The sequence below is a fragment of the Tursiops truncatus genome, chromosome 5, assembly GCF_011762595.2.
Source record: "Tursiops truncatus isolate mTurTru1 chromosome 5, mTurTru1.mat.Y, whole genome shotgun sequence".
NCBI lineage: Eukaryota > Metazoa > Chordata > Mammalia > Artiodactyla > Delphinidae > Tursiops > Tursiops truncatus.
This window is the reverse complement of record NC_047038.1, coordinates 104,505,387-104,517,331: the sequence shown is the minus strand read 5'-3', so window position 1 is coordinate 104,517,331 and position 11,945 is coordinate 104,505,387. Positions and strand designations below refer to the sequence as shown.

The 11,945-nt window shown below is 37.7% G+C and overlaps 1 protein-coding gene across 1 annotated transcript; it reads right to left on the bottom strand.

The window, feature by feature from the left end:
• Positions 1–2,252: 2,252 nt before the first annotated feature.
• FGG (fibrinogen gamma chain) lies at positions 2,253–10,230 on the bottom strand. Its single transcript, XM_004330073.4, has 9 exons — positions 9,979–10,230; positions 9,833–9,877; positions 9,457–9,640; positions 9,252–9,345; positions 7,584–7,714; positions 7,150–7,283; positions 5,796–5,980; positions 4,064–4,341; positions 2,253–2,699 (listed from the first exon to the last, which is right to left on the bottom strand). The coding sequence occupies exons 1-9, from the start codon at positions 10,054–10,056 to the stop codon at positions 2,491–2,493; spliced, it is 1,338 nt and encodes a 445-aa protein (XP_004330121.1). The 5' UTR covers positions 10,057–10,230; the 3' UTR covers positions 2,253–2,490.
• Between the last annotated feature and the right edge of the window lie 1,715 nt (positions 10,231–11,945).

Sequence of the window (11,945 nt, the reverse complement as noted above, 5' to 3'; positions counted from 1 at the left end):
AAAAACAGGGGCCTCCAAAATGTTTATGAAAGAATGTCATAATGATATTTCAGAAGAAGCATTGGAAAAGTGATCATGGGAAAAATAAGAAACTTTTGGACTTGTTTATATTTATTTTGTTTAGTATTTTTATTAAATTTTATAAATCGATTGGGGAAAACAAATACATACAAATAATGCATGCATGTTAAGATTACATTTTGTTCAAAAGTATATGCATATATACTTTTACATACTTATTGTAGAATTGTTTTTCATCTTAAAATTTCACATATTATTTAGTAAATGTCTCTATGCTCATACAGAGATATTATACTTATTATGTAATCATTGCATTCTCTTCCATTGTACTAATAAACCACCTTGCTTGTGCATTTTTCCACTGTTAAATATTTTCTAAATTTCCCACTGTAATTAAATCTTTATTTAATATTTAAATATTATCTATATTTCTATAAAGAGCTATTTTCTTTTTCAAAAATAATTTTCTTGGGATAAATCACTAGAGCGATATTATTGCATTTAAACTTATGAATATTTACATAACTCGTCCTGTCTATGACCAAATTGCTCACCCAAAGGATTTTATAGATTCTCAAAGGGTAGACTATATGCATTCTGAATTTAGAAGCGGTTTGGAGCATGATGAGGTGGGAACAGGTAAGGCTGGAAGCAAGATGGAAAACAGGAAGGAGGCATTTGCCATTATCCTGGCAAGAGATATATATCCCAACTAGAACGGTGGCAGTTGGCATAGAGAAAGAAATGAATATAATAAATATTTAGGAGGTGGATTTGACAGGCTTGAGGATATGGGGAGGGAGGAATAAGGAAGACTTATTGCTGGTTTTTTGGAACTTGAGAACTGGACGGAATAGAACAGTACTGGGAGAAAGGAGGATGCTACTATGTGCTATATACCCAGCACAGGGGCTAGTACAATGAAGGAAGTCAATAAATGTTAGTTGAATGGATGCCTCATGCATACATGAATGAATGAGTGCTACAGACAATGAATCAATGTTCCTATTTTCCCAAAGCCTCACAAGTATTTGGCTGTATACCTAGACGTTTACTTAACTGGTTTTTATCTCCTCAATAGGATGCTTTTAAAATCAGGACTTATGAGAACAAGGAAGCGAAAGAATTAGGAAAGAAATTGTGAAAAGGAAGAGAATCCAAAGCCAATGCTCAGGACTTCAGAACAACCAGACCTCCCCCCATGACCCCATAAAATAAGTCAATTACTTTTCATGTTCAGCCTTATGCCAACTAATGTAAATGCAGCTATTCCTTACAGAAAGTTAGCGATTCCTGATCTCTGGCTACTGCAATAATGGCTTCATTCTGCTCAACTTATTCAGCAGTGAGGGGCTGAGCAGACTGTTCCCTGGATCTCTCTGTTCTGAGTTATAATCCTCTCCAAGTGCCCACATATGGCCACAGGAGCCCGGAGCTAAAAGGATTTACTGGGAGAATCCCCAAACAGCCTTATGTCTCCAGCTGCACTGGGGTACTATGAACCTGAGTTATGTGATTGTGACATGTGTTTATGTTTTTATATCAAATTTTGTCATTTTCGGTTACTGTATTTTTCTGTATTTGTCTTATAACCCCTAGAAGGCAAAAGCCATGATTTCTATTTCCTTCATAACTTCCCAAGAGTCAGGTACAATGTTTAGCATAAAGTGAACACTGAGCAACTACTGATGATTGTCCAACTGTAAATATTAAATTGAAGGAAAGTGATGGCTTTTAATGGTCAATAAAATGTACCATGTATCTAGTCTTAGGAAACAAAATGTTTATTGAAATGGTGTATAGATAAATTACAACCAGCATAAAACTGTTAGTGGAGTTTTCAGCATGGGTTCTTATACTCTTAAAATGAAGTGAGGCTTTGCAAGTCCATTGTCCCATAGGAAAAACACTATATTTTTCTTTTTAGATAGAGTCATTTCATAAGTAAATCACTTTTGAAATGGTCTTTTATACGTCTCCAGCCTATGACCAAAACAAAAAAATATATTAAAAAGATATAATTATCTCCATTTAAAAAGAATAATTAAATATGAATGATTTAGGGGTAATAAATATGGAAAAAATACTTAGTCATTTGAAATGCTAGAGTTTGCTCCTATTATATTAGCATATACTAAACTATGTAAGAGATAATTTTAAAAATCACCAACACACAATGACGTGTGATCATTAAAATGCAAACTATCACAATGATTTTATTACATCTTCAGGAAATAAGCTAAAATATTATTATCTCATTAAATAAACAAATTTTAAATAATTCTGCATTCAGTCATTTGGGAATACAGTCCAAAGTGAGTTTTAATTGTCATTCAAGTCTAACTATTCTTAATAAAAGACTTAAAATTAATAAATACAGTAAGAGAAAATGGGAAGAAAATTTCATAAAAGTTTCTGAAACTTTGTGGGTTAATAGAAATGAACATCTAATCCTCAGGGTAAAATGACTTAGTCATATTCTATTTCAACATGATGTTCTGGTCCGACCTGTTTGGCTCCCCCAAGGTGGTGTTGCTGTCCTTCTCCAATGGCGATTCTGTTATATGGGATTAATTTCATGGTGGTTTTCTTCATTGAATACCACCGGGATTTCCAAGTGGCCCAAATAATGCCATTATCATAACCATTAGTAGTAGATGTTTTTGAGTAAGTGCCACCTAAAACAAATTGTAGATGCACATATCACTGCTCTTGAATCTCTTCCCCTCAGAAAGTCTATAAAGAACTGTCTATTATGAAGTCCATTGCCATTTACATCAGATTTTATAGTGTTATCTACTTGCTGAAAATATCCTTAAAGACTCCTAAAATCTCCATTTACAATTGACATAAACTTATTATTAAACAAACTCTTACAGCTGTGCTGTGCTTTCTGGTCACATCCATACTTTAAATGTATTCACTGCTAACAGGCTTAGAGCCCCAAATTTCCCCAATTGGTCTCTCTCCCTAAGTTTAGCCATCCTGGATTCAGCTATGATGGACCACCTTTCTGAAAACAGGTCATAATTCCTCATCAGATGATCTCAGGTCATCTGAAAAACACAATTTTACTGGAAAATACGAGGAGCTCAGTTCTGGAATGTTATTTTACATCTCCATTATAAAGTGGAGGCCAGGCTGAAGTGCTTTCACCTCGTTCCTGGACACTAGATCTCCTGTGATTTTGTAAGGGATTGTCAGAGTCTAGTACTGGAGGGTACCACAAGCTATCAACACGGCTACTCTGGACCATATGGGTCAGGCACCTTCCCTGAGAGCTTCTTCTAATTACATGGTTTGTTGGTGCAAAGCTAAGTTAGGTTTCAAAAGAAAACATTGTGAAAACCAAAAGGTAAGTTTAAGTAGTTTTTAAGAGGATTCCAAGTCACCTCTTGGCTAGGACAGTGCCCTAAGGAGGGAAGATTGCTCATTTTAATGGATGAGGATTTCTCCATGCATACCTGTTGGGTAGTTACAATAGTTTGTCAGTAAGTAAAACCAGTGCTCAGAACTACTCCAGTCTTAGAGCAAACTATAGCTTGCCCTCCCCTTGTCCTAAAATAAGTGTCTACACTCCTCAGGCTGGACTCTTCTCCTCTTAAGCTTTCATAGACATCTGCCCTCACCAATACATCCCTGCTGTTTGCTTAATTCCTCCAGACACCTACTCACTGCTTACTGGATCTATCTGACACATAGCTCATGGGAAGCTGAACCAAGCTACTGTGTTAACAAGCATAAACATGGTAATGGTAGTCCATCCAGATCATATATATGGTAAGCCTAGAGGAGACACCATAACCCAAAGTATCAACTCTGATGGAGGCACGATGAATACCACTGCATAGTTTGCAGCAGTTGGATTTCTTGTAGAAGGACCAATTTCAGGTATAAGCTAGCAGTATTCAATTCTGGTTTAAAATAAAGAACTATATAATAAGCTCTCAATATCTTTATTCATTTCCTTATATTTATTTATTACCTTTTATAAAAATATAGACTATGCACAAATTCATGCATCTAAGGAAGAAAGGCATACCTTGGTAATAAATTCCATTGAGGTGGCCAGCATGACATTTGTTCATCCACCAACCAGATCCATCCTGTTCAGCGCAGTTGCCTTCAAACTTATCGTTGTCATTGTCCCAGGTACTGAACTGCATGCCATTGTGGGATGTGAAAAACTTGTCACTAGTATCCTCGCCAAAATCGTAGCCATCAAACGCATCTCCAGCATCTCCACCAATAAAGTAGGCATATGTCATGCGGTATTTGTCATTTTCACCTGTCACCCTGAACGTAGCATAGTCTGCAGTACTACAAAGAAGGGAATAGAGACCTTAGACCCTGAGCCTCAGAAGGCATCTCAGAAGTTCTCTCTTTCATAGGACAACTGTTTGGAATTTTTAACTTTGCTTCTTAATCTGAAATGTGCTCATTGAATAAAATTTTCTGCAAATCTGGCAAGGGAAAATGGGTGTGGGAACCCACACCACTCAGGATGGGTCTAGAAGACTTCAAGGAAGGCTTCTAGTCCCAGGAAGACTAAACATTTCAGCCATCTGAATGCTTTTTGCCTATAAGATCCTAATATCCAATCCAGATATGTGGATGAACCTGACTAATTTCATATTTTCCACTTTTATCTCAGTATGTAGCATGTACACACAGTTCTCATAAACCACATTCATTATCTGACAGTGAGTGACAAACAATGCAGCAAACTTGAAGGAGCTACAGTTCCATTAGCCACTCATACCATCTAAAGTGTGAAGTCCTAAAGGGGTTTTCCTTTCTCAAGGCAGTGTGGCAGTGACAAGAAGGAGGGTTTCCTCAAGCATCACAAAAAAGAAGTTCCCTGTATGGCCCACAAAACATGAGCTATAGGATCAGACAGAGATTCTCCCCTGGAAAAAAAGTTGTGAATGAGGGCCAGAATTCTATGGAGTTCAGGGAAGAATGGGCTTTGGTGCATGAACAGAGATTTCCAGAAAACATTTAGCTTCCCTGATCTCTAGGACTTGGGATATAGGAGATGTTCTCATAGGAGGTCTACTGACTATGGTATTATACTTTCTGGTTAAAAACTTTAAAAAATAAAAATACGTATTTGGGCACAGACTATATTTCATCATGCCATAGACGTAACAAGAGGGTTGGATATTGTTTTTAATTTTAATTAGGCATACAACACTCAAAGTGCCCAGGCGGCTCTAGCTCACCAAAGAAGCCAGCTGGTTTCATTTTAAAGTAGCTCTGGATTTGACTGACTGAATGATCATTAAAGCGCTGGGAAATCTGAAGAAGCTAGATTCACTCTTCAACAAGGATAATCACTAAGAGGATGGGTTGTAGAGTTAACCTATCTAAGTTTAAATCCATCCTTTACCCTATACCAACGATGCGACCGTGGAAATGTTAATCTGTAAAATGGGATTAATAGTAGTTCCTGCCTCTTGAAACAGTTATTTGGATTAGATTAAATTATAATTTCATGTTCAATTTATGGTACATATTAAATGCTCAGGAAATACTAGCTATTATTTTGTATGGTTCCAGGGTAAGTGGATTGTACCAGAACACTTAGATCCTGCCTAAATAGGACCTAGCAACTTGGACTGCCCAAGAATCAAACTGACTTCTGGGGAACATAGTTGGATGTGCTCTTCTCATCTGTCAGACTGTCTTCCCCACTGTTCTGTTGAGAGCTGGAAAGTGCATACTCCAGAATGTCTCTACGGCAAAAAGTTAAAAGTCTTTTCTAATAGTACCTGGTTCTGCCATTCCAATCCTCCAACTGCACTCTTAATACATATGGGATGGTAGACTGTGTGCTTATCAAATGAATCTTCTCATTTCCCAGCCAAAATTCTGTGTTTCCAGTAGGAGACAGATGTCCAAACCCTTCTTTATATTGAATCCAGTTTTTCTTGAAATCCACACTGCCATCAAGCCTCTAATTACACAATTGTATGGGCAAAAGGAGAGAGTGGATTATCAGTGCACACACAAAAAAATTATAAACATTTTGTCCAAAATATGGAGGGTCTGATTTCATCGTTTACTAAGTGACCCTGGGCTAGCTGCTTGTTTTCTCACCTATCAAGTAGGAATAATGACGCTTACTTCTTAGGGTTGTTGCAGGGATTACACCAGAGAATGTAAAAGTACTTAAAAGAGCGACTGGTACATGATAAATTATAAACTAGTAGTTTTAAAACTACTAGTAGTAGTTTTAACTACTATAACTACTAGTAGTTACAGAACTAGTAGTTTGTGCTTTTTTTGGCCGTACGCGGGCCGCTCACTGTTGTGGCCTCTCCCATTGCGCAGGCTCCGGACGCACAGGTTCAGCGGCCATGGCTCACGGGCCCAGCCCCTCCGCGGACCGGGACACGACCCCGTGTCCCCTGCATCGACAGGCGGACTCTCAACCACTGCGCCACCAGGGAAGCCCAAAACTAGTAGTTTTAAAAAGACTTCTAGAAGACTCCAGAACACCAGCTTGATATTGCTGATTCTTGTACTGATGGCAGAAAGATCAACTTATTGCTCAATCTGTGTCTACCAGCCAGAGCTCCCATCACTCGCTGGCTCTGAGTGCCCCCTGCAGGATTAGTTGTAACAGTGGTCAAAGGTAAACAATGCAAGAGGATTTGCAGTGGGTGCCTGGAGCTGGCAAAGGCAATAGAGGGTCCTGATCTTGGAACAGCCTCAGTGTATCCTCTGGGTGACATCATCTTCTTGTGATGGGCAGCCCTAGGTCTTGATGTACCTGTCAAGAGAGATCTCTTCAAGTTCTTTGTCACTATGATATTGTGATTATGTGCCATCATGAATCTACAACAGCAGGGCCAGCATAGTAGAGAGTCACAGCACAGACTGAAACCAGACTATATCCTTACTCTGTTACTTATTAGTTATGTGACTTTGGGCAAGTTATTGATACTCAGCCTCTTGTGCCTGTTTCCTCCTCTGTAAATAGCGATAAGAAGGCAAAAACTACCGCAAAGGGAAGTTGTGAATGTTAATTGAGTTAATGTTCACAAGGTGCTTGGAAACGTATCGGGCATATAGCAGAACAATTAGGTGTCTATTAAATACATTTGTTGTGGGAAAAAATACCTTCTGAAACACAGTCCATCCATTTCCAGACCCATCAATTTCACAGTATACTAAGAACTGCTGCTTAGCTTTCAGAGGTTTGATAAAGTAAAGCCCACTCTCTCTGGCCCCCTTATTGGCAATGTCTTGACAATCTGAAAAAGAAGAACTGTTTGTGGTGGTTTGAAATCCAGGTAAGACTGTGCCAGCCTTGAAAATGACATTTTTAACTTGTCGTAAACTATTCACTTCCTGAGAAGTATTTTCTTACTTCTCACGTGATTATTCCTTTAAAGTATTTTTTTTTTAGCTACTCAAGAAAAGTCTAAGCAGACTGTTTAGATTTAATAGCTAGACATTTTCCAATGTATTTGTATACATTCCAATACATACAATCTCCTTTACTTTTTATATTTGCTTTGATGAACTTAATCCAATATAAAACTTTCACTTACCTTTCCCAGTTGTATCATGTATTTTCACTGTATCTTGACAAGGTTCCTGACAGTTTGCTTCCAGTTGGACCACTTTCTGTTTCAGGTTGATGATTTTTTGATTATTTGAATTATATATTTCCTGCAAAAATCTATAAGCAAAATAATAAGATAACCGAGTATTCCTTTTAGAGGAATAATTTTGTATATTCTTTTAAAAATACCACCTTATTTTCTCAAGAATTATTTCCTGATAAATTACTCCATTCTTGGAAAAAGTGTAAAATGACGTTAATAAATAAATTGAGGTGAATTAAAATTCTAAGCTTTTTGGAAAAGAATATAACAGGGTCCTTGCCAATAAAGAGTATCATTGTTAAGTGGCCTTTCTGAATTTATCTTTTGCATAAAGGGCAGCAGATAATGAGGTACACAAGTGATGACCTTGATTAATAGGAAGACCCTCTGGTGATTATTCTTGGGATAATATTCTTAGGGAAAGAAAGGCCCTGTTCTGAAATTCACATGTGCTGAAGCATTATTCCTTTTCACTTGTGGATTTACTGAGGATCTGTTTATGGACTTCAATCTTATAACTTACATAGGAAAAGTATCTGGGGCACTACCTTACCTAAAATAAAATAACGGACATTTTCCCTTTCTTCTTAGTGTTTCTATTTACACAGCTTCAGCAAAAGCCTGGAGGAAGTGAAAACTCCTGCTTTTGTTGTTTCTCACAGGGATGCTTGTACATATTCAGAAATGATAGAAAACTACCTACAGTACATAGATTGTCATCTCTTTCTTTGAGGTTCAGGATAGACAAACTATTTGACCACGTTTTTCTCTACTGCGCCTTAGAAAATTTCTACACTGTAGTCTCCTTCAACTTCAATGATGGGCAATAATAATGCAAATCATAATGCTAATAATATCACAATAATAATAATAGCCCTCTGATATCAAAAAGAGGATAAATCCCTCCTGGGCCACTTTTCCTCAGCCATCATTTATCTCAATTTCTTATACTACTTTGAGAAAAATTTAGGAAAAAAATTGAGGAAGAAACTAAAACTGTATCTGAGACCCTATGTTCAGAAAGTCTACGAGTCCCTGGGAAGTTGTTAACAGAGACATCTTACTTTCAAGAGAAGGGAGGAGAATACGTAATTGCAGGTTCCATGATCAACAGGTAGCTTTACAATGTTTGTTACACTTATCTCTTAAAACACATTTTTTTCTGCTCTGCCTTCAGTATAATTTACTTTTGCAGCCAAGATCCTTCCTATGTCTCTGCTTACAAATTCCTCACCACACATTTGTTGACATTCTTATAAAAAGAATTTTATTTTCAACACCCATATTCCCATCAGTTTGAATTTATGTTGTAAGACAAATGGGGGTGAGGGGAAACATTTTGGTAAATACGGTCATAAAGCATTTGAAGACACCTAAAACATCTTTCTCCCACATGATTTTTTTTTCTACATCATTATTAAAAAGCAATTACAATCCAATACAACTCATATTGCCTAAATACTTCTATCTCCACTGTGTTCAAGATGGTCAGGCATCATGTCAATTAGATACAAGTAGAAAAAAATAAAAAGATTTCTTCTACTGAAGCTTGGAATATTGAGTAAACACTAGCTCAGTCTTGGAGAGCAAATTGAAACAAAAAATGCTTACCGAACTGTTGATTCATGTGTTGAAATCAATGTTTCGTATTTCATAATTTCTTCCAACATTTTCTTGGAAATCTTGGTAGCACTCTCTATCCCATCTGTAACATGGGATCAGAGACATAAAAATACGTGAACAAACAGAACCACTGAAATAACAGCAAAAGAACTTCACAGATGAAGTTCTCAGTCAGTGGTGGTTAGATTCTCACTTGGCTTTGCTGGTCCATCAGAGTGGTAGCTGATCTGGATTGCTTTGACCAACTCTTTGGCTTCTGATGTCTTGTTCTCAACCTGACGTAAGATGCCTTCCAAATTCTGTAGATCCTTGTCTACACTGGTTTGGTAAGTAGACAGGAAATCTGCAATTCCACAGGTAGTTGGGCAATAACTACCCTGAAAATACAATAATAGAGTGCTTTAAAATCCTGATAAAAAGCTACATAAGATCTACTAATCAAAATAGGTAAAACCTAGACTCCATTAAAAAAAAAGTCTAAACTGCCAAATGATATTTGCGAGAGAATTTCTTTTATTTCTCTGCCCACGTCCAGTGCAAACACAGCGAGAAACATAAAAACTACTTACAAATCTTTCATCTAAGATGCAGCAGTTGTCTCGGGTAGCAATATACTAGAGGAGAAAAATACAGACATTTCACTAGTTTATCGTATATTTTCTTATTTTTAAGCTTTCCATTTAAAACAAATACGTTTTGTAAACAGCACACTTACTGCCAGGCATGTTGAAGAGAGCAATGAAAGAGTATAGAAGCAGAGGATTAAACTCCGGGGGTGTGAGGACCAACTCATGGTGTCGGGGGTGCCCGGTGGTCCAAGCCTGAAGGGTCAGAACTGTGACATTTCGGCTCCAATTGTCCCTTTATTTAAGTTCCGAGGATGGCAGGACCGCCAGTGGCTGGAGGTGATCACGGGGCTTTCTTACCAGGGGGGCGGGATGTCTTTCCAGTCTCTTTGTCCTCATCCTGGCCCCGGACTAATGTTTAGTCAGGTTCCCAGGTTTTGCACACAGGTCTAAGCTCCTCCTTTCTGGCCCAGCTCAACCCTCCTGCGAAGCCAACTCTTCTGCAAAGGCTAGTGAAGCATTAGCCTTAGTTGCGATGAGGAGGGAGGGGGCCGGGGAGGCTGTGTGTTGCAACAGCTTCCAGTACAGGCGGAGAGAACAAACACACAGCTGACCTTGGCCAGAACAAACCGCCCCAACCTTAAGACAGAGCCTGGTACCATAACCCAAATACCCCAAATTACCGCAAGTCCTTTCTTAGACCTGCGATGAAGGATCATTACTTTTAACCTGTGCCTATGGTAGGTGGAGGCTTTGCCTTCCACCAGGTCTCAGCATGTCACTCTTGACAGGAATGAATGACACTGGAAATGTATTCCTGCCCCACTGTGTTGGCCATTTTCTTTTTTATTTTAATTGAAATATAATTAACATATAACATTATATTAGCTTCAACTGTGCAACATGATTTGATATTAGTATATATTATGAAATGATCACCACAGTAAGTCTAGTTAACATCTGTCAGCACACATAGTTACAAAAAACTTTTTTTTCTTGTGATGAGAACTCTTAAGATCTACCCTCTTAGCAACTTTCAAATATGCAATACTGTACTATTAACTATAATCCCCATGCTGTACATTATATCCCCTGGACTTATTTTATAGCTGGAAGTCTGTAACTTTGGAGCCCCTTCACCTATCTATTGACTATTTTCATAGGTTCTCAGTTTGCAGTGGGTTTTTTTTTCCCAGATGGTAGCCTAAGGATACATGCCCCCCCTCATTTTATTTATTTTGTTAACCTTTTTTTTTAATTGCAGTATAGTTAATTTACAATGTTGTCTTAGTTTCAGGTGTACAGCAAAGTAATTCAGTTATATATATGTGTGTGTGTATATATATATATATATATATATATACACTTTTTCAGATTCTTTTCTCATTACAGGTTATTACAAGATATTGAATATAGCTCCCTATGGTATAGAGTAGTTCCTTATTCGTTATCTATTTTACACATAGTAGTGTGTATATGTTAATCCCAAACTCCTAATTTATCTTTCCCCCACCCCATCCCCTTTGGTAACCATAAGTTTGTTTTCTATGTCTTTGAGTCTATTTCTGCTTTGTAAAAAAGTTCATTTGTACCATTTTTTTAGATTCCACACAAATGTAATACCATATGATATTTGTCTTTCTCTGTCTAACTTACTTCACTTAGTATGATTATCTCTAGGTCCACCTATGTTGCTGCAAATGGCATTATTTCATTCTTTTTTTATGGCTGAGTAATATTCCATTGTGTGTATACCACACAGCTTCTTTATCCATTCATCTGTCGATAGACACTTAGGTTGCTTCCATGTCTTAGCTACTCTAAATAGTGCTGCAATGAACAATGGAAAGCATACATCCTTTCAAATTACGGTTTTCTCCAGATATATGCCCAGGATTGGGATTGCAGGATCATATGGTAGCTCTATTTTTAGTTTCTTAAGGAATCTCCATACTGTTCTCCACTGTGACTGCACCAATTTATCAATACATTCCCACCGACAGTGTAGTGAGCTTTTGAGCTCAACTCCTCCCTCTGTCTGGAAGCACCAGCTGGTGGGGCACCACACCTGCCACAGAGGGGAAACAAGTCAGGAGCCTACTTTGTTTTCTCTGAG

Bases quoted from the DNA above. Each gene is read 5' to 3' on its own strand.
- FGG (XM_004330073.4), bottom strand. From the start codon at position 10,056: ATGAGTTGGTCCTCACACCCCCGGAGTTTAATCCTCTGCTTCTATACT. The intron at 5,981-7,149 runs GTATTTTTTCCC...TTGTGTAATTAG, and splicing joins GATGGACTGTGTTTCAGAAG to AGGCTTGATGGCAGTGTGGA. The intron at 4,342-5,795 runs GTACTATTAGAA...CCTTCTTTGTAG, and splicing joins GATTGGAATGGCAGAACCAG to TACTGCAGACTATGCTACGT.